At 36.7% G+C, this 23713-nt stretch overlaps 1 protein-coding gene across 3 annotated transcripts in view; it reads right to left on the bottom strand.

The window, feature by feature from the left end:
* Positions 1 to 3356: 3356 nt before the first annotated feature.
* The window catches only part of GPATCH2 (G-patch domain containing 2), a 198088-nt gene continuing 177731 nt past the window's right edge, over positions 3357 to 23713 (bottom strand). For 2 of the 3 annotated variants that reach the window (XM_012459674.3, XM_012459673.2), the window contains exon 10: positions 3357 to 7197. In XM_012459674.3, the coding sequence (XP_012315097.2) occupies positions 6977 to 7197 (221 nt within the window). In that variant the 3' untranslated portion in view covers positions 3357 to 6976. The remainder of the gene's footprint in view (positions 7198 to 23713) is intronic. The other variant, XM_012459675.2, reaches the window with a different exon arrangement.

Consider the following 23713-nt stretch of genomic DNA (forward strand, 5'->3'; position numbering starts at 1 on the left):
GGTATAGGCTGCTTTGATATTTCACAGTCTGGAGGCTTCCAATCTAGATTATATGGCAGAATTAGCACTCACCAAATACCCACGTGCTCCCCTACTATCTACAGCTTCTCTGCAATTCAGTTGGGCCTGTGTGTGGCCAATAGAACATGAACAGAAGTGACACGTGTCTCCTACTGCTCCTCCACCTCCCACCCCAGCCAAGGCAGTTAAGTGCTAATGTGCCTCTTCTATCCCCTTTTCCCTGCTACAGCAAAATTGGGAGCCAATAGGTATTAAATACTCATTTGTTTCACAGGCTTGCAGTAACATATACTCACCTGACAAGTGGACCATGAAGACTCCTTCTGCTGGGTTCCTACTAAGCAAAGTCTCATTACTTTCCACACCTGACACTTTAAGTAGTAGCCCTGGGGTGCTGCTCCCCCTTTTCGCTGTCCATCTCTGAGCTTTTCATGATCTGTGTGCTTAGCTAAAGTTCCCCATTCTTTTACCATAACTGGTTTGTCTTTTACCATAACTGGCTTGTCTTTCACCATAACTGCCTTGTCTATGTCTATTACCAATATGGATTATCTATCTTGTTTAATAGGATGGGGAAGAAATAATCTTCCAAAGAGGAACACAAGGAAAAGCATTTGATTGCTACTCTCCAAATGTCTGGTGAGATTTAAGCAGCAACCAGGAATGTGTGCTTCAAAAAACTGGGCAGTTCCTCCAAGGTGGAAATCTTCTGGCACAGGTCCACCGGCTTCTTGAGAAGCCTTTAAGACCAACTGATCCCCAGAACAAGATATCTCTCAGGCTTCACTGGGAGTTATTCTTTTGGAAGTGCAATTCTGAATTCACTTTTTGTACTGTCTCAGGAAAATCCTGTTTGTGAAAATGCCTCATGGTATCACCCTGAATCTGAAGAAGTAAAGAGAAAGACTGTTTGCTTTGATGTAATCAGATTCTCCGGAATTTAATCCTATATCCTATTTAGGCAGATCTAGCCATTCAAAATTAAAATGAACCTTTCATCCATGTGTATCATAAATGGGCATTTATCAGGATTATATGATTTTGCAATCCATCTGAATACGTAACCAGAATTTGTTTTCTTTCCGTTTCACTATGTAATTACCATGCAACAATAACAAAAGTGACATGTTTGAAGAACAGATAAAATGCTGTAAATTGGCCAGTAATGGTGATATTTCCTCATCTTCTGAAAAACCCATTTATTCTCCCTCTCAACAAATCAAGGCATTGTCAGCCCATACTCATCTTGTGGCCAGAGGGGCTCCACCAATTTCTGGATGTAAGTGAGTCCTGGAATGCAGATGAGGCCGACTAACGAAGGCTTTCAGTGCAGGCAGCTGGTCTTTGCTTGCCTCAATTTCTAAATCATCCATAATGGGGCCAAGACCTCCCAAGCACTAAAAAGAGCGAGCTGACATGCTGGACAAACTGTTAATTTTTTCCTGAAGAAGCTGCTATATTGCACATCTGTCACTGCAGCGCAGACAATTACTCACTGAGTCAGGGAAAAAATCTGCCGCTTGTTTCTAGCTGAGTTGTTAAGGGACCTAATGGAGAAATACAATGGCGTGGGAGTCAAAACATGCTGGTTTCCTGTGTGCTCGGCAATTGTTTCTTCCTTTTGGAAGACTGTCTTGTCTTTAAAACATGTGAAGTTGACTAAGATGCATGTTTAATAAAACAGCAAAGGAATTAGAAGAGATACAAAAAAAGGACAGGCATATAAAGATGTAGGATGGTCAAGAACCCAGCTTTACAGATTATGGACCACTGTACTTATTGCTGAGAACCTAACAACGCTATAGCCAGTGTATTAGAAATACTGTGATTTTGCACGATAAATTTCAAACATTTAATGTGTATTCCCCAAGTGCTTCACAACCATCTAAAAATTATTTTATGAATTTCATGCCTCGTGTATGTAATGTGGATTATTTATATTGTTTCTATAATGAATTGTAGCCATCAATGAGACACTTTAGAATCCCAGATTAGTTAGTCATATAACAGAACTTTAGTTTTTTTTCTTTGCTAAACTCATTTGCTTATCATAAATATGAAATCCTGGTATTTGAAGAAATTTACTTCAATAAGTGATGGAAGAATTTGTTTGGATTTGGAAAGCATATATTTAGTATAGTATTTCTCAGTCTTTCTGGTTTTATTGAAGAATACTGCTTTTAGAAATAAATGAACTTTTTAAAAGAAATTTAATAGGAAGATGCAAACAGACAAGATAGTTTTGGCTGTTTTACTTGGGATACTATTATAAATATACTTTTCTCTCTACAATCTTAAAGCTGAAAAATCAAGCATTATACACATTCTTAAAATACTAGCAGTTTACCTCAAAAGTTCAAACTGAAAAAAGAAACACAAAAAGTAGCCTTCAATTGTTACCTTACTTCATCCTTGAAAAACTGAGAAATAAACACAAGACATTCTGATATTGCAACAGGAGGGAGGTATGTGGATCGGAGAATGATTTAAACTGTCTGACAATTCAAAGACAGGAGACAACTCTAATGTACAGATAAAACTAAAAGTGGCAATAGTAGATCACACTCCTGGCAGTTAATGGCACTGACTCGCTAGAGACAAATCTGGATCTACTTAAAGTGTCAGGTGTGTAAAGTAATGAGTCTTTGCTTAGTAGGAACTCAGCAGAAGGAGCCTTCATGGTCCACTTGCCAGTGGAGTATATATTATATATATATATATAAGCCTGTTAAATAAATGAGTATTTAATAACTGTTGGATTAAAAAAAAAACCCCTACTTATTTTAACAACTTTGCTCAGCTTTTTGGGAGAAAAGATAAGTTTAATCAACATAGTGAAACGCCTCTTAACAGCAAACAAAACTCAACACTTTAATGAGTATTACGAAAGACTTAAAATGTCCAAGCAGCTTTATGAGAGGCACAACTTTCCAAAAGGAAATGGAGTGATTGTAACACGTTTGAACTCTGATACTTTAAGTGGTCAGAGAGAGCGTGTGTACCCTGTTATATTAGAATCATAGACTCCTTAAGCAGAAGGAGACCTTAAGCAGGTTAGTCTAATCCCCCTTCACAGAAACAATAAAAACAGCAAAGTGTGGTAGAGCAGCTCACCGTCGGCTATGAACACATTTGCGAATCAAATACATTTACTAATTTTTTTTCTAATTTTTTGAGATATTGACATTTTTCAGGGCTTAATAGCAATGAACTGCACTATTAAATGCTAATTGTCAGTGGGTCCTCATTTAAACAAAGTTTTGAAGTACTTCCAACTTTTAAAAAATGACTCTAAGGTCATTTAAGGGAAACATTTAAAGCACAAAGACAATGACTGTTTATAAATGATGTTCTTAAGCATTATGTTTTATTCTTTCATTCTTTGTTGCACTATTAATATAACTTTCTACCAAAAGAAAAAAAACTAAAAAAAAAAAAAAATCAAAAATATTCTTTGCTAACAATTTCTTTACAATGCCAATTTAGATCACTTTTCTTTTTGAAAGACAAAATACAGGTGAAAATGGTTTTAAAAAGCATGTCAACGGTGATTTTTTTTCTCTTTTGTGAAATATCTGCTCAAAATGAAATGTACCGAATAGCAGCAGTTGTCAATTCAATTTACAATACCAATTCTCAACGTTAAAATAAACATCAATAAAATGCAATACATTGCAATTATGTCTGTAAACGGCACACAGGCACTATAAGTACATCTATAGGTATGCATTATGTATATCTTTACCCCTACTGTGTTTATTTCTGTTTGATAGCCACAGTATGAGTTATAAAATATATGGTATTTAAACGCTGAGTTCAATTTATTGGTAGATTTTAGTTAGCAATGAATTTTTATTTAAAAGGGTGCCATATAGTTTAAAAATAAAAGCAACCAAATTAAATATTGTATTTGGGGAGCAGAAAAGAAGGAAAGAAATGACTCCAGCACAGTCTGGTCGTTATCAAGTATAACAAATAAATTTTTTAAATAGTCAAGTTGCTAATGTACTCATGCTTAGCATCTCTTGGCTATTCCAGGTAATTAGGATAGAAAAGGGAGACCTATGCACTCTCTAAAATTTTCAGTACAACCAATTAATCTGCTATGAGGCTGTAGATATTGTAGAGGAGTGGCTTCACAAAGAAGCAGAAGAAATATCTTACTCTCTTTTTAAGGAAATATAAATGATACAATCTAAATCTTGAGGTTCTATGGACATAGTAACTGGCAAAAAATTAATGGTAACTATATATAAAATACAAATTAGTGGGCTTCAGATAGTGAAAGAGATTTGATTTACACTAAAAAATTCATATTTTAATTGTGAGTGTTTGCTTCTCCAATTAAGTTCAGGTACGACCAAAACATCAGGTCTGCAGAGTTTTCTTAAAGACTGAATGCTGAGGGCATGTCAGTGTGAGTATGGGGGAAGCTTGGGATGTTATCACTTCTCTGCTTTGAGTGCTGATTCACATATACTGTAGAGTACATATATTCTGTACAGTTAACACTTCAACAGAATAAAAATTATTTTTAAGTCCTTTGTGAATCACATAGAGGGCTCTAGGTGTCAAGATGAAGAACTTTCTTCTATTAGCTGAAAATATAAAGAAGAAATTTTTTTTAGGTGTTGGAGAAGGCAAGTGAACATCTTACAGAAGTTGCTTCAGAAGACTTGTGCCTGTCCAGAACAGCCACAATAAAGAACATTCATCAGGACTGCAGTATGTAATGAAGAAGTTCCCTATACACTAGCCTGGTATATGTGCTGCTCTTCTTCACTGGGTTTTTACCTCCATTAGAACATGCTAAGGTGAAAAAGAATGGCCAAGTCCTCAGGAGTTTGGAACCAGACACACAGTGACGTCATTGTTTGCTATCAGTGGCTTCAAACTTGCCTTTTTGAGATTCTAGGGTTTTAGAAGATCTCCAGGCAATCAAATTAAGAAAAAGCTCAAACACCAAATTTTGAATAGACCCTAGAGCACAATACACTATCACAAAGAAGTTTTAAAACTTGTATATAATCTCGCTACTTTCCCAGGCTACATAGACAGGATGAGCATTTAGAAAGTAGCAATTAAAAAATGGCAAATTTCTAAGTAACAAACTTGTAGAAAGCAATCGTACCATGGGGTTACTTTATCCAATAAGAATGCTTCAAAAGAACACCTCTTCTGGTCATCCATAGTCCCCTAACCAACCTCTCCTCTAGGCACAATATCCCAGGAACGAAGATAATTCTGAAGAAATGTACATTTGGCAAACTGTGAAGGCTTTCAAATAGCAGGTTGGCCTTCTCCTCCCTAGTTGGCAGAATTCGTTTTAGGGGACCACCTGAAAAAGGTCCGTTACATGCATAAAACCTCCTTTGAACCCTTTTCAAAACTCTTCTGGGGGCTGGGAGCGGTGGTTCATGCCTGTGATCCCAGCACTTTGGGGCGCCAAGGTGGGAGAATCACTTGAGGTCAGGAGTTCGAGACCAGCCTGGCCAACATGGTGAAACCCCATCTATAATAAAAATATAAAAATTAGCTGAGTGTGGTGGTGGGTACCTGTAATCCCAGCTACTTGGGAGACTGAGGCAGAACAATCACTTGAACCTGGGAGGGGGAGTCTGCAGTGAGCCGAAACTGTGCCACTGCACTCCAGCTTGGGCGACAGAGCCAGACTCTGTCAAAAAAAATCAAAAAAACTCTTTTGGGGAGTGACAAGATTTTAAAAATCCATTAGAATGGTGATTCACATGTGTAATTTCAGTATTTACTCAACCCATTAAGCCATTATAAATAGAATGATAATCATCATCATAAGTTGTTAATAATGAAGATAATAAAGATCTTCTAAACCAAAAGCAATTTAGAATCTCTGATACTATGAAGTAAATGACTCAGAAATAGCTCAATACTAGGCACATAATAAAAACGACTGGTTTTGCTAGGTTTTAAAGTAACATCTGGGGTCCTAGAAGGGGCAAATCGGTACCATTCACTTCTTTTGTTCACCTTGTAAATGGGTTGGGCTATTGCCAGAAATCTGAGTTCTGGGAGAGCCACTGAATTCTTCATATAAATTGATTCAATATTGTAACAAATTACTCCAATGATCAAAATTTAAAATCCGTTTACTACACTTGAGTTGATCTTAAAAAAAATATCAATCTTTGGGAAGACAGAGGTAGAAGTACATCTGGATCAATAGAATTTACAGTTCAATCATGGTGAATTTAAAAAATACAGTTTTCTTTCAATAATTATTTTATGTTCTAAATGAGGTAAAATTTATAAAATCTGCATTAAAGTAATGTCGAGGGCACTCTGGTGACAACAATGATGAGGTTTATTTTTGTCAAAATGTCCAAGGGAAACATTAACTGTTGTTCGTCAACTGTGAACTTCATACTACATTGTCTAAGTATAGACAATTAATGGGTATCGCTCTATCAGAAAATCCTCACAAAAAAGCCAAATTCAAGGAATATGAAATTGACAAGGCTTTCAAACGAATATGTGTTCGGTAAGTCTCTTGGGTTACAATTGGTAGGGATGATATAAAACACAATCCTTTCCTGCCTATCCCATTTTAGAAACCTGTGGGTGTGCTCACATTTGTCTGGGCATTGCAGCATTGCACACATACATGAATTAAGTAAAGCATCAGAAAGTATTGACATATGAGATTAAAATAAATAAGAGAAAGGAGCTGCTCGTTATGCCTAAAAATAGCTGGAAATTACTGAAAAAAAGTAAAGGGCAGAGGTTTTCATTTTAGCACCATGAATTGTGATGAAATCCCATTTCTCTCACTATGGCAGGACTGTATGCAGTTAGGAAGCTAGAGTGATGTGTTTTGAGGCAATGTAGATTTTTGCTTCAAAAATGGAAGCCATGTTATAATTTTAGAACAATGGGACATAGTGAATAAAGCCTGTAAAGCATTTCTTCTTTGCTTTTCTTAGGCGGATTTTCCTGCACTGGGGGTAGAAGTTGTGGGAGTACTTTTTGGTAGAGGAAATCCAAGTCCTAATCCCTTTGGCCTCTGCACGGCTTGAATTGGCTCAGAGATCCCCTTGCCATCTCGTCCAAGGCCTGACCCAGGCGTCCAGCCCATATTCTGAAGCATTCGGTTTCCAATATTATTTTCTAGGATTGGCTGGGCGTTTTCACCTACAAATCCTGAAATGATAAAACAATAGCACACATTAATTAGTATGAACACTAGTGAACATACTAGGCTATGAAAACCATGTTGTCTTAAGTTTTTTTTTTTTCAACCAGGTACCAAGAGGGGGTTGCATATTCATCTTTGGATACTTCTTGTAGTTGAGACAACAATGGAAGAAAGATCTTGTTTAGAATTTCAATTCGAACACTCCATAGCAGGGTAAGTTATTCAGCCTCTCTGGGCTCTTGCTTTCTCATCTGTGAAACACGCATAATGCAACCTACATTGCCTATCTCAGAAATCTGTAGGACAGATGAGATCATGTATGTAAAGGAACTTCTCAGTAAACCACAAAGTACACTTCTAATGGATTTATTTTCATTATCATGTTAGCCTTATGGATTATTCTGAAAATCATCAACCTATATTGTAATATCTTACATTTGCCCATGACTTTGACATTCAACAGAACCAAAAATTAAAATCAAACCAAACAGAAAGCACAACTGATGGCATCCTGAATTCCCAGAAATTTACATTCTTACAGTCTCCCTGTTTGGTATTTATTATTCAGTCTGTAACATATGCATCCTTTAGTTCCCTTCTTTCTCCTTTTCCTTCCATGGCTGTGTTTAAATGACTATCTAATTAGGCTAGTAGAAAGAAAATAGAGGAAAATAATATTAAAGATATATATATTATAAAATATATTATATAAATTTACAAGGACATAGACCACAAGTCCCTCCATAGGCCTCCAGGGATAGGTATATTTCTTCCTGTTTCCCTCACCTCTTCCTTCCCTTTCCTTCCTGCCTACCTTCATTTCTTATGTGAAAAAGGAGATTGGCTAGTGCTTAATATGAAATTTAGATATCGATGTTGCTTACTGTATTTTCTTAGCAGACAATTGAGAAATACATCTATTTTAAGCATTTTCTCTTTGATGACATTTTCAAAACTAGATTTCTAATTTAATTTTTTTTGTAGGTCCTTATAGAAAAAGTTGAGCATATATACTGTATATTTGGTCTAGGGAAAAATCAGAAGTACTAGATGGCTGAAGTTCAAGGATGGAGAAATTAACAAAATCATTTAACAGTCAAAGAATGCAAGAACTTGAGTTCTTTCCTCTAACTGCAGGCTTGGCCTTGGCCTTGGTCTGTCTGCCCCAGGTGTGGTACAGCTTGGTTCTTTTCTGGGTTCATTTCTGTTCCTCCTCTAGCAGCAGGTATTAGATTATGGTGTATGAAAAGGGAAGGTAGCAAATCTGGAGCCAACCAGATACAAGCAACCAGAAATCTTAATTATCAGAGCATTGCTCATGGTTAGTCCCCTTTTAGAAGAATAAAGTGATTAACAAACAAACTAATATTGGAGTCTGTTAGGAAAAAAAAAAAAGATGAAGGTATCTTAAAAAAAACCTTTGTCTTAGTAAGAACATATTCAGCCCAGCCCTTACACCAGGGCTCAAATTTACAGGGATTCAGTGTCTGACACCATTCCCTCCACAGACTTCTAGGAATAAAGACACTACACTTTGCAAATTCTGTAGAATGCCTGTGGTATAGCAGCTGAGTCCTGGCTCTAGCATATTTCTGCTCTGAAATGTGGACCGTGTCTTCCTAGACAGAGGTTGAAACGGGCAGCTGTTGACATAACCACTCACTACTCTCAAAGGGTAGTGAGTCTCTTTAGCATCAACTGACACCTCACCCTACTCCTACTCCTTTTCCATCATCATTAGTTTTCTTCTTCCCTGACTCAGGATTATTATAGCACCTTCTCCCTGACTATCAAAAAGGAGTTAGAACTCTCTGTCCTACTGTTTCTCTGAGACTATGTTCAGAATGGTGGTACCAGCAGAAAAGGATCCTTGGATCTCAAATATCAATAAGAACAACAAAAATATTAACGAGGGGACTCCAGAGTACAGTAGTCTTGTTATCCTGAGTGGTGGTTACCCAAATGGCCAATCTATTAGAATGTTCTTTAAACTACTCATATACTTTTTTTTTTTTTGAGACAGAGTCTCACTCTGTTGCCCAGGCTGTAGTGCAGTGGTGCAATCTTGGCTCACTGCAACCTCCTCTGCCTCCCAGGCTCAAGTGATTCTTATGCCTCAGCCTCTCGAGTAGCTGTGATTACAGGTGTGTGCCATCACACCTGGCTAATTTTTGTATTTTTAGTAGAGGTTTCACTGTATTTTGCATTTCTTAGACGGCATTTCACCATGTTGGCCAGGCTGGTCTTGAACTCCTGACCCCAAGTGATCCACCTGCCTCAGCCTCCCAAAGTGCTGGGATTACTGGCGTGAGCCACCGCATCCGAACTGTACATAAAAGTTTTTAAGTGTATTCTTTAGGATATGTATTTCACAGCAAAAAATAAAATAATAATAAAAGAAATGTCAGTATTGAACCAACAGGATATCTTATCTGGTAATTTGTGTCTCACGTTGTGGGGAACAGCAAGTGAGTCATTCTCTGTGATTCTTACTTGCAGAACAAGGAAAGTCACAAAATGCTAGACATGAGTTTTAATACCTACAACCCTCTTATTCACTATGGAGTAATCATCAATTGATTTTCAAAGCCCTTTATGAAACATTTTGGTATCCTCAATCTTCAGTGCATTTCAAGACGAAGAATAGACCATATCATCGCCATTTGCTAAATTCCTTACAGGGAGTAAGAACTAGTCAATGATTAATTGGCTTTGGATTTCTCAAATGGATTCATAATTTATTGAAACAAGTACCTTAACATGTAACAGAAAGAACCTTCAACTACTTGCCTCTTGAGTGGCAACATCTAATTTCAAAGAAAACTTCTTGACTAGCATTATTTACTGCTTGAGAATGGCAAAATGCATATACAGAGATTATACATATATGTGTGAGTGTATGTGTGTGTGACAGTGAAAAATGGATCTGTTAGTCACACATACACACATATGCATGCACAGTACAAAAATCTTTTGTCAAAAATGTTTAATATAACAAAAAAAGCAATGAATTTTTTATTTTAAAGTCATGAAATGGTGGTAACCAGGACAGACCACAGACCTCCAAGGTACATAGCTTTTTTCTGGACAGCTGCTGATCAGGTGTGCTAGGTAAAGCAGTGCCCTAGCATGTCATCTCATATCCCTGATTTTTCAGTTATTGTCATGAATTGATTTAATTCTACTCTAAGCTAAGTCAGATCAGAGGTCTAATGCTGCTCTGGGCTATACATCTGTTTACTCACATTTTTGACAGGACAGCTTGCAAAAGTTCAGGATTAAAATTTGTTTAATATTTAAGACTAAGGCCAATTAAAATATTTCTAGAAAAATTGCTAAATTATGGTGAATTTTCAGTCCTAAAGTGAATAGCAAATGATAACTGATTCACTATTATAATTTAAAAATGTTGGTATTTCAAGCAGAGCAGCCCGGGGTAATCACTATACTCTTATGCTTTTGTTTTTATATAGATGGAAAATAACTCATTCTCATTTTTTAAATGATGATTTCATTTCTCTTCTTCATAAAAATAAAACAACATCACACAAAAGAAAGCATTATCTTGTACTCGGAAGAAAAAAGAACATCTAATTCTTCAAATGCTAAATCTTTCCTCGTAGAAACACAACCTAAAAAACAAAAAAAGTAACATACTTCATTATTCACAGAAAATGATTCTAGAGTGAAATCTACTGTTGGCTTCTCATCCTTCTTTTATGAGATTAAGACTTGGGAGAGGAACAACTCAGTCTCAGCAGTATACACCACAACCATAATTTCCCTTTCTTTCGCTCCTGGCAGTGTTAAATCCTTTAAGACCTTTCCTAGAAGGCTCTTCTGCTCTGGCAGCTTTAGCAATACATCGCCTGCTAACCTTTCTGCCTGCTTCCGCTCCCAACCCCCTGTCTGCTGGATCTCTCATATCCATTACAGCTGAGTCGGTCCTTTCCCCTCAAATCTTCCAAAGAGTACCGTGGAGGGTAATTCACTTGCATAATTGGCTCAAGAGATGAAAATCTTGTATCGGCCTCTCTTAGCCACTAATCTATCCAGCTGACTGCAAGCCTAATTGGCAGCTTGTTTAGTAATTTGGCTCCTAAAGTGTTGTATTGATGTTGGATAAACAGCCAATGGAAGGGGAGGTGACACATGCTGCTTCCCATAGAACAGCTAGTGCACTCCGCCTCAGTCCCTACCCTGTATTCACAAGGCATTTATTAGTTTGCGATCACTCTTTCTTCCCATACTCTTTTCGCCATTACTTGACTAGCCAGCTGAGAGGCTGGGCTATTCTTATTAGCAACGTTATAACGATGGAGAGTTATAATACTGTCCTCTGTTCTCAGGAACTAATTTAGTGACATGGACTTTTTATTATTGTTATGAACCCAAGGAACAGCATTAAGCAGAGTTTAAGGTGAGAGAAAGTGGTAGGTGTTACTACTCTTTGTCCAACGTTTTAATTCTTTCATTTCTTTAGAAAAGCTTCACTAATTCAGACTAGTCTATATTTGATCTGCAATATGGCAGACATACTTCATGATACTTTTGTTAACTAAAATCAGTTTAAATAGTTAAGTGTGGAAATATATGATGCACTGGCTTATTTAAATAACAGAAATTTAATGTAAAACCAGTTTTTTTTTCTCCTTAAGTGATAAAACCTTTGTAGAGAATAAAAGACATGATCTGTTATTGACATGTTTGGAGGAGGAAGTGTTCTTATTAACATATGTTTTTAGTTAAACCAAAATATATTTCTTGTGGAATGCTCATGTATGAAAGAGTGTGCATTTTCAAAAAATTTAAAAAAAATTGTACAAATATAAAACTGTTTTGGCCCTGAAGGCAGACAGGAATGTTTATCTGCTACAATATCATCAGGACTATTTTTGGTCTGCCTACACAAAGCATGTGGTATATTTGTTAGGTGTCTGACATTCATTATTTCTACTCTTCATTCAAGAAGAAAATTTTAATGGTCCTCAGAGAGTTGAAGTAACTTAACCTTGACCACACAGTGAGTAAGCTAGGATTCAAACTTTGGTTGAGTTTACTCCAAAAGCCTACACACCTTTCTTTACCTGAACTGCTTCCCTATAAGAATTTTTAGCAGAGATGTTGTACAAACAATTTAAAAAATTCATGGAGTAATATGTGAATTGCAATATTAGATTCTCTCAATTTGTATGTGGACACTATTTCACAAACATATCAATTTGTGTATGGACAATATAACTCAGACACATTTAAATAATGTAGAATATAATGATGTCTGCAGCCCTTAGAGATTATAAATGCTTCTATATCCATAATTTCTTTTGATCTTATCAACCTGAAAGGTGAGTATTATTGGCCCCATTTTATAGATGAAACTGATGTTTGGACAGGTAATTCATCTGCCCGAAATCAATTAACTAAAAAATACCCCAGTTAGAACTTGAACTTAGGACATTTGATCACAAATGTTACCCTTGTTGCTGACTAGACTGGGAACTTGCAGTATTATATCATCAACATTTTCTGATGCATGTGGAGTTGCGGGCAAGATGGCCAAGTAGGAAAAGCACCAGTCTGCAGTTCCCAGCAATATCAACGCAGAAGGTGGTTGATTTCTGCATTTCCAACTGAGGTACCTGGTTCATCTCCTTGAGACTGTTAGACAGTGGGTGCAGCCCATGGAGGGTGAGCCAAAGCAGGGTGGGGCGTTGCCTCACCCAGGAAGCACAAGGGGTCTGGGAGCTCCCTCCCCTAGCTAAGGAAAGCTGTGAGGGACTGTGCAGTGAGGAATGGTGTGCTCTGGCCCAGATACTACACTTTTCCCATGGTCTTCACAACCCACAGGCCAGGTGATTCCTTTGGGTATCTACGCCACCAAGGTCCTGGGTTTCAAGCAAAAAACTGGGTGGCCAGTTGGACAGATATCGAGCTAGCTGCAGGAGTATTTTTTCATACCCCAGTGGCACCTGGAACACCAGCAAGACAGAACCATTCACTCCATTGACAAAAAGGCTGAGGCCAGGGAGCCAAATGGTCTAGCTCAATGGATCCCACCCCGACGGAGCTCAGCAAACTAAGATCCACTGGCTTGAAATTATTGCTGCCAGCACAGCTGTCTGAAGTCAACCTGGGATGCTCCAGCTTGCTAGGGGGAAGAGTGTCTGCCATTACTAAGGCTCGAGTAGGCAATTTTCCTCTCACAGTATAAACAAAGCAGCTGGGAATTTAGAACTGGGTAGAGCCCACCACAACTTGGCAAAGCTGCTATAGCCAGACTGCCTCTTTAGATTACTCCTCTCTGGGCAAGGCATCTCTGAAAGAAAGGCAGCAGCCCCATTCAGGGACTTATAGATAAAACTCCCATCTCCCTGGGACAGAGCACCTGTGGGAAGGGGCAGCTGTGGGTGCAGCTTCAGCAGATTTAAATGGTCCTGCCTGCCACCTCTGAAGAGAGCAGTGGATCTCCCAGAACAGCACTCGAGCTCTGCTAAGAAACAGATTGCCTCCTCAAGTGGGTATCTGAGTCCCATGCCTCCTGACTGGGAGACACCTCCCAGCAGGGGTTGACAGACACCTCATACAGGAGAGCTCTGGCTGGCCTCTGGCAGGTGTCCCTCTGGGATGAAGCTTCCACAGGAAGGAACAGGCAGCAATCTTTGCTGTTCTGCAGCCTCTGCTGGTGATACCCAGGAAAACTGGGTCTGGAGTGGACCTACATCAAACTCCAGCAGACCTACAGCAGAGGGGCCTGTTAGAAGGAAAACTAATAAACAGAAAGGAATAGCATGAACATCAACAAAAAGAATGTCCACGCAGAAACCTCATCTGAAGGTCACCAACATCAAAGACCAAAGGTAGATAAATTAATGAAGATGAAAAAGCAGTGCAAAAAGGCTGAAAATTCCAAAACCCAGAATGCCTCTTCTTTTCCAAAGAATCACAACTCCTCTCCAGCAAGGGAATAAAACTGGATGGAGAATGAGTTTGACCAATTGACAGAAAAGAGCTTCAGAAGAGGGGTAATATCAAACTCCTCCGAGCTAAAGGAGCATGTTCTAACCCAATACAAGGAGGTGAAAAACCTTGAAAACAGTTAGAAGAATTGCTAAATAGAATAATCAGTTTAGAGAAGAAAATAAATGACCTGATGGAGCTGAAAAACACAGTACGAGAACTTTGCGAAGCATACACAAGTATCAATAGCCAAATCGATCAAGTGGAAGAAAGGATATCAGAGATTGAAGATCAACTAAATGAAATAACGCGTGAAGACAAGATTAGAGAAAAAAAACAAAAAGGAAAATAAACAAAGCCTCCAAAAAATAGAGGACTATCTGAAAAGACCAAACCTACATTTGATTGGTATACCTGAAAGTTATGGGGAGAATGGAACCAAGGTGGGAAACACTCTTCAGGATATTAGCCAGGAGAACTTCCCCAACCTAGCAAGACAGACCAACATTCAAATTCAGGAAATACAGAGAACACCACAAAGATACTCCTTGAGAATTGTAACCCCAAGACACATAATCATCAGATTCACTAAGGCTGAAATGAAGGAAAAAATGTTAAGGGTAGCCAGAGAGAAAGGTCAGGTTACCCACAAAGGGAAGCCCATCAGACTAACAGCAGTTCTCTCTACAGAAACCCTAAAAGCCAGAAGAGAGTGGGGGTCAATATTTAACACTCTTAAAGAAAAGAATTTTCAACCCAGAATTTCATATCCAGCCAAACTAAGCATCATAAGTGAAGGAGAAATAAAATCCTTTACAGACAAGCAAATGCTAAGAGATCTTGTCACCACCAGGCCTGCCTTACCAGAGCTCCTGAAGGAAGATCTAAATATGAAAAGGAAAAACAGGTACCAGCTACTGCAAAAACATACAAAATTATAAAGACCATCAACACTCTGAAGAAACTGCATGAACTAATGGGCAAAATAACCAGCTAGCATCAGGATGACAGGATCAGATTCACATATAACAATATTAACCTTAAATTGAAATGGGCTAAATGCCCCAATTAACAGACACAGACTGGCAAATTGGATAGAGTCAAGACCCATCAGTGTACTGTATTCAGGAGACCCATCTGATGTGCAAAGGCACACATAGGCTCAAAATAAAGGGAAATAGGAATATTTACCAAGCAAATGGAAAGAAAGAAAAAACAAAAGTAGGGGATGCAATCCTAGTCTCTGATAAAACAAGACTTTAAACCAACATAATGGTAAAGGGATCGATGCAACAAGAAAAGCTAACTATTCTAAATATATATGCACACAATACAAGAGGACTCAGATTCATAAAGCAAGTTCTTAGAGACCTATAAAGAGACTTAGAATCCCACACAATAATAGTGAGAGACTTTAATACCCCACTGTCAATATTAGACGGATCAATGAGACAGAAAATTAACAAGGATATTCAGGGCCTGAACTCAGCTCTGGACCAAGCAGAACTAATAGACATTTATAGAACTCTCTACCCCAAATCAACAGAACATACATTCTTCTCAGCCTCACATCACACTTATTCTAAAATTGATCACATAACTGGAAGTAAAACACTCCTCAGCAAATGCAAAAAATGGAAATCATAACAGTCTCTCAGACCACAGTGCAATCAAATTAGAACTCAGGATTAAGAAATTCACTCAAAACTGTACAACTACATAGAAACTGAACAACCTGCTCCTGAATGACTACTGGGTAAATAACAAAATTAAGACAGAAATAAATAAGTCCTTTGAAACTAATGAGGACAAAGACACAACATACCAGAATCTCTGGGACACAGCTAAACCAGTGTGTAGAGGAAAATTTATAGCACGAAATGCTCAAAGGAGAAAGCAGGAAAGATATAAAATCGACACCCTAAATCACAATTAAAAGAACTAGAAAAGTAAAAGCAAACAAATTCAAAAGCTAGCAGAGGACAAGAAATAACTATGATCAGAGAAGAACTGAAGGAGATAGAGATAAAAATACTTCAAAAAAATCAGTAAGTCCAGGAGCTGATTTTTTGAAAAGAGTAACAAAATAGACTGCTAGCCAGACTAATAAAGAAAGAAAGAAGAATCGTATAAATGCAATTAAAAAAAAGATAAAGGAGATATCACCACTGATCCCACAGAAATACAAATTACCGTCAGAGAATACTATAAACACTTCTATGTAAATAAACTTGAAAATCTAGATGAAATGGATAAATTTCTGGACATATACACCCTCCCAAGACTAAACGAGGAAGAAGTTGGCTCACTGAATAGACCAATAACAAGTTCTGAAATTGAATCAGCAATTAACAGCCTACCAACCAAAAAAAGCAAAAGACCAGACAAATTCACATCCAAATTCTACCAGAGGTACAAAGAAGAGCTGGTACCATTCCTTCTGAAAGTATTTCAAAAATAGAAAAAGAGGAATTCTCTGACTCATTTTATAAGGCCAGCATCATCCTGATACCAAAAACTGTCAAAGACACAACAGAAAAAGAAAATTTCAAAACAATATCCCCAATGAACATCATGTGAAAATCCTCAATAAAATACTGGCAAACTGAATCCAGCAGCACATCAAAAAGCCTATCCACCATGATCAAGTCAGCTTTATCCCTGGGATGCAAGGCTGGTTCAACATGTGCAAATCAATAAACATAATCCATCACATCACAAAAATCATATGATGATCTCAATAGACGCAGAAAAGGCCTTCAATAAAATTCAACACCCCTTCATGTAAAAACTTTCAATAAACTAGGTATTGATGGAACGTATCTCAAAATAATAAGAGCTATTTATGACAAAACCACAGTCAATATCATACTTAATGGGCAAAAGCTGGAAGCATTCCCTTTGAAAACTGGCACAAGACAAGGATGCCCTTTCTCACCACTTCTATTCAATACAGTATCAGTATTGGAAATTCTGACCAGGGAAATCACACAAGAGTAAGAAATATAGGGTATTCCAATAGGAAAAGAGGAAGTCAAATTGTCTCTGTTTGCAGATGAGATGATTATATATTTAGAAAACCCCATCACCTCAGCCCAAAAATCTTCTTTAGCTGATGAGCAACTTCAGCTAAGTCTCAGGATACAAAATCAAAGTGCAAAAATCACAAGCATTCCTACACACCAATAATAGACAAACAGAGAGCCAAATCATGAGCAAACTCCCATTCACAATTGCTACAAAGAGGATAAAATACCTAGGAATACACTAACAAAGGACATGAAGAACCTCTTCAAGGAGAACTACAAACCACTGCTCAAGGAAATAAGAGATGAAACAAAGAAATGGAAAAACATTCTAGGCTCATGGATGGGAAGAATCAATATTATGAAAATGTCCATACTGGCCAAAGTAATTGATACATTCAGTGCTATCCCAATCAAGCTACCACTGACTTTCTTTACAGAATTAGAAAAGACTACTTATTAATTTTCATATGGAACCAAAAAACAGCCCATATAGCCAAGGCAATCCAAAGCAAAAAGAACAAAGCTAGAGACATCACACTACCTGACCTCAAACTGTACTACAAGGCTACAGTAACTAAAAGAGCATGGTGCTGGTACCAAAACAGATATATAGACCAATGGAACACAGAACAGAGGCCTCAGAAGTAATGCCACACATCTACAACCATCTGATCTTTGACAAATCTGACAAAACAAGCAATGGGGAAAGGATTCCCTATTTAATAAATGGTGTTGGGAAAACTGGCTAGCCATATGCAGAAAACTGAAACTGGACCCTTTCCTTACACTTTATAAAAAATTAACTCAAGATGGATTAAAGATTTAAACATAAGACCTAAAACCACAAAAACCCTAGAAGAAATCCTAGGCAACACCATTCAAGACATAGGCATGGGCAGAGGCTTCATGACTAAAACACCAAAAGCAATGGCAACAAAAGACAAAATTGACAAACGGGATCTAAGTGAACTAAAGAGCTTCTGCACAGCAAAAGAAACTATCATTAGAGTGAACAGGCAACCTACATTAAAAATTTTGCAATCTATCCATCTGACAAAGGGCTAATATCCAGAATCTACAAAGAACTTAAACAAACTTACAAGAAAAAAGCAAAGAATCCCATCAAAAAGTGGGTGAAAGATATGAACAGACACTTCTCAAAAAAAGACATTTTTGTGGCCAACAAATATAAGAGAAAAAGCTTATCATCACTGGTCAGTAGAGAAATGCAAATCAAAACCACAATGAGATACCATCTCATGCCAGTTAGAATGGCAATCATTAAAAAGTCAGGAAACAACAGATACTGGAGAGGATGTGGAGAAATAGGAACACTTTTACACTGTTGGTGGGGGTGTGAATTAGTTCAACCATTATGGAAGACAGTGTGACGATTCCTTAAGGATTTAGAACCAGAAATATCATTTGACCCAGCAATCCCATTACTGCATATATTGCCAAAGGATTACAAATCATTCTACTATAAAGACACATGCACATGTATGTTTACTGCAGCACTGTTCACAATAGCAAAGACTTGGAACCAACCCAAATGCCCATCAATAGTAGACTGGATAAAGAAAATGTAGCACATATACACCATAAAATACTATGCAGCCATAAAAAAGGATAAGTTCATGTCCTTTGGAGGGACATGGATGAAGCTGGAAACCATTTTCAGCAAACACAGGAAAAGAAAACCAAACACCACATGTTCTCACTGATAAAGGTGAGTTGAACTATGAGAACACATGGACACAGGGAGGGGAACATCACTCACTGAAGCCTCTCAGGGAGTGGGGCCTAGGGAAGGGATAGCATTAGGAGAAATACCTAATGTAGATGATGGGTTGATGGGTGCAGCAAACCACTATGGCACATGTATACCTGTGTAACAAACCTGCACGTTCTGCATATGTATCCCAGAACTTAAAGTATAATAAAAACAAAAACAAAAACATGAAACATTTTCTACTATATCATTTGTTTTGCCACATTTCCCCAACTGACTAAGGTTTTATTCTATTCACAAATTTCTAACTCCTGGAAAAAGTACAAATCTAAAGAAGTATAGCAAATCTGATAAAGAGAGTATTCTAACTCCTGAAATACCTCAAGATTCATTTTGTTTGTTACAAATCTAGTTACTCTAGCTTTCTTTGGCTAATACTTAAATTAAACCTTATATTTACTTGTATTTATGGTAAAAAGCATATACTGAGTTTTCCTCCTTTATCCATTATAATCCTTAAATTTAACCTATGTATTTTCTCCATTTGCATTTATTGTGATTACTAATAAACCTAGATTTATTTTTACTATATTATTTAATGCTATTAATCTTGCGTTTTCTATGAATTTTTATTTCCTCTTCTCTGGCATTTATTGCTTGCCTATATTATCTTGAAACTATATACAATATTTCTATCCTTTTAAGTGATGACGTTTAAAAGTAAACATGCACATCTGACTTATTTCCTCATGTTTTAAATACTATTGTCTAGAGTTTTAGTTCCATCTTACTTTTACACATCCAAATTAATCATCTACATGGTCACTGCCATCATCATTATTACTTTTAAACAGTCAATATTAATTTAGCTTTTAGTACATTCTCAGCAATTTCTTTGCTCACCATTACTTCCTGAATTTCATTCTTTTTAATGGATTCTATTTTCTTCTACAAGAGGTATCAAATTTAGTAATGGTCATTCTTTATCTGAAATGACTTTATTTCACCCTCACTCTTGGGTAATAATTTAGCTGGACATGTAACTCAGGTTGATTTGGTTATTTTGTCTCAGCACTTTGGAAATATTCTCTTTTAAGTTGGCAATTGTACTGCTGTTTCTAAGTTTGCTACCAGTATCATTTCATTCCTACGCAGGTCTTGGCTGCTCTTAAGTTACTCTCCTTGTCTTTAGTATTCTGAATTTTTATTACAATGTGACTTTATTTATATTTAATATTTCTTGATATAGACTTGTACTTGTTGAATATGAAAACTGATGTTTTCCTTCCATTCTAAAACTTCTTATTTTCCTGAATATTGCACCATCCTATTCTCTCTGCCCTTCCTTCTTTACATTCTATTAGACATAGGTTGAACTTCATGGTCCTTAAGTCCTTCCACTTCTTTTATAATTTTCATCATTTTATCTCTCTGTGCTGCTTTTATGTAGCATAGAGACCACTCTTCAGATCTCTCCCAAAGTTCAGTGTCTTTTCAGCTGTATCTGTCATTTAACCCATTCAGTGATTTGCGTAGTTTTTGAGACATTTTCATAATAAAATAATCCAAAATTTCTACTTGATTCTTGACCACATTTGTCTTTTCTTTGTCTACAGCTATTTCCTTTCCTTTTTGAATTTGTTTTTCTAACTAACTTTTTAGTTTTGATTTATGGGATCGTCATTGGTAGGCTTTTATTTGTGGTGCTTCTCTGAGGCTTGGGTTGAAGGCCTACACCTTTAGAGTGGCTTTGAATGTGCTTCAAAAACCAGTTTTATGTTAATTTTTGGCTTAGTGTAATTTTAAACTAGAAAGTCATGTGAGGGTAGCTTCTTGGTTACAAATCTTCAGAGCATTTTCTATTTGGAGCCCAGGCAGAAACAAGATTCTTTATCTTCCACCGTGCCTGCGGATGGGTTTTGTTTCCAGTCTGCCCGTTTCTGAAGATGCAGCTTTTAGAGGTTCTGATCTGATCAGGAGACGTACACTCGGTTCCCAGGCTTGACCCGCTGTCCACTGGGGAACTAACAAACATGCCTTAGGTTTTTGAACTTAGCAATGGTGTGAGTGAGTATGGGAGCTGCTTAGGGCCATTTTGGTCTTGAACATTTCCCTCTCTTTCCTGTAGTCTCAGCTATCTGTCTAAAAAGATGGCTTCAAATTTGATTCAGCGTTTTCAAGTGCTCTGTAGTTTAAGTGTTTTCTCATTATTTGGTCTTTTTTCAGAAAACAGCAATTCTTTTCTACCTAACATGTGTGCTTCCTCTGTCCATCCTGTACTGAATGACAATGGAAAACTGTTTATTAAGATTCTATTAAACACATAACTGAAGACTGGGTTGGTGGTGGATGTGTCAAAAGGTGAAGGATTGCATATATCCTAGTCTTACTATTCATTCAGATAGAGTCTGGTTTCAAAATTAATAACAAGCCCCTTGGAAAAGTCTGCCTCTTTTAAAATCCTGAAAGAGCTACGATAATCTACAGCAGCTATATGAACCCAGGGGTAGCAGGAAATAAAAATATAATTATTGATAAGATAAATTTGGACAACTAAAATCGAATACCTTTTTATTATGTTTGGTATGACTTTAAATTACAAAGGAGCCTTTAAAAAGTCTTCACCCATTATTATTGTTTACAACTTGCCTTCATTACCTTAAATATTCATGAAGATTATTTTCCTATTGACATATCAGTAGGATGTGGAGGAAAAAGTTGAAAAGTCACAAAAAGCTGTAATGCAACCTCTTGCCAGGAACTCACATGTTCATAAAAAAAAAAAAAAAAAAAAAAAACCTACCCTGGAAGAATATGTATATCAAGACATTAAACTTCAAAAGGCATTTCATTTGCATAACTTAAAATGAAAAAAGGCTGATTCCTTATAATAAATATTTCACTATAATATTATTTCAACAGAAAGCAAAATAGTAACAGGCTTATTAACTGTGGATAACATTGAATTTCCTGCTGTACAGTGCAGAAACTTTTTTTTAAATAGAGTAGCCACAATATCTCAATAAATGTACTTAAATCTTTTTACTATTAAATTCTCAATAAGCTATACTTTCTGCCTACCAAAAACACAGACCACAACCAACGTTGCTAACTGCCTTTTTAAAAAGTGTTAATAATATTCCTCTTATTTTGTTCACTGCTTTTCTTCACCTTTACAGATGACATTTTTCAAACTATAAAATGCATTCTGCTGGCAAACCTTCTTGCTTCGATAGTTCTCAATTTTATAATAGTAAATCTACATCCTTTGCTACTGAGACATCCACTATCTTTCAGGGTGTGACTTTGAACGAGGCAGAGAACAAGCTATACATTAAAAAAAAATCAATATCTAACTTTATCAATATTCATTTTATTTTGTCAATACAAAATACAAAGGTGAAAGAGCAGTAAATAAGCTAAAGCACTGAAATAAATTTGGTGTTCCTGTCACAATTAATAAAAGCTCAAATGATAACACTGCTCTTAGTCTAGAGCTTTCTAAAGTGACTGAAATTATGCTTCAAAGCTATTGCTAAAAGAGGGTGAGAAAAATTCTCAATACACTAGCAGGTAAACATAATCAATTCTGGGTTATTAATTTCATAGGGAGCTTTAAGTCTTTTATTAAAAGTGTTATTTATTATGAATACAATTTATTTTTGGTCATAAATTGTTATACCAACCCAGTTTTGGACTTAAAGTGCCTAATTATAGTTTTCTGACAATGTTTTTGGTAAATCCTTTCTAAACTTGCTGTTTGATTGCATGATATTTCACATATAAATCAGAGGGGTTATCAAACAATATTCAAGCTGTCAGTCTTTTAACTCTTACTCCCTATTTCAAATAAAAGAGAGTTATCTTCCGCATTTTTTCTTGTTTAGAATTAATGCTGACCAAAGGCAAAAGAAACTGTGAAAATATATCTCAATTCAATGTGTTTTTCAGGAATTCTGAAAGGGCCTATAAAAGGGCAAGAATATTGTCCTGAGCTCAAATTCAGAAGTTTACAAATATAACTGACTGTTTATTATGTGACTGACTCTTTTTCAGAATTTGAAAACTGTAATTTTCAGAGACAAGATGATCTAGGATTCATACCCTCATTATCAAAGTGTATTTATGCAAAAACATTTCTTACTTGAATTTGGATGGTAATCTTCACCTTAGAATTGATTCATTAGTATTAAAAGATATTCTATTTAAAACTGAAGACTTTAAAATAACCTCAATCTCTTCCTCTTTGAGAGAAACAGTTACGCATAGATTTTAAAAATGCATTGAAAATGAGTGATGTAATTCTCCTGCTCCACTATTTTTGAGTAAAGAGTGCATTAAACTATGAATTTTATCTTCAAAGTAAAAATTTAGTAGTACCAAAATCCTGAATCTTAAGAGAATCATAATAATTGTGAAATATAAATCTGGAATATGGTGGTGTAAGCTTATGGAAAAAAAAAAAAAACTGTTTTAGGCTAAAGTTTAATGTTTGTAGCCATACGCCATACAAATGATTTCCTCTGATGTTACTGAGATGTAATGTGAAAATCACCTTGCAGAAATCATTACATTATCCGCTCCTCAACCATTATGCATTTTCCTTCTCCCTCCACGTATGTTCGGAGTGTTGGGACGTGACCCCAGTATTTTCTTTCCTTATTGCTGCCACTAAGGTGCTTTAGTAGCATTCCAAGATTGTTCTTGTACTGCTTCTGCCACTAATGCTTGAATCACTGAAAGATAAGAAAATTCAGGGACCATTCAACTGGAATGGGGATGTTAAAGAATCCTACACCCGCC

The sequence above is a fragment of the Aotus nancymaae genome, unplaced genomic scaffold (assembly GCF_030222135.1).
Source record: "Aotus nancymaae isolate 86718 unplaced genomic scaffold, 86718_ANA_hifiasm-v0.15.2.pri h1tg000032l_0, whole genome shotgun sequence".
NCBI classification, from domain to species: Eukaryota; Metazoa; Chordata; class Mammalia; order Primates; family Aotidae; genus Aotus; species Aotus nancymaae.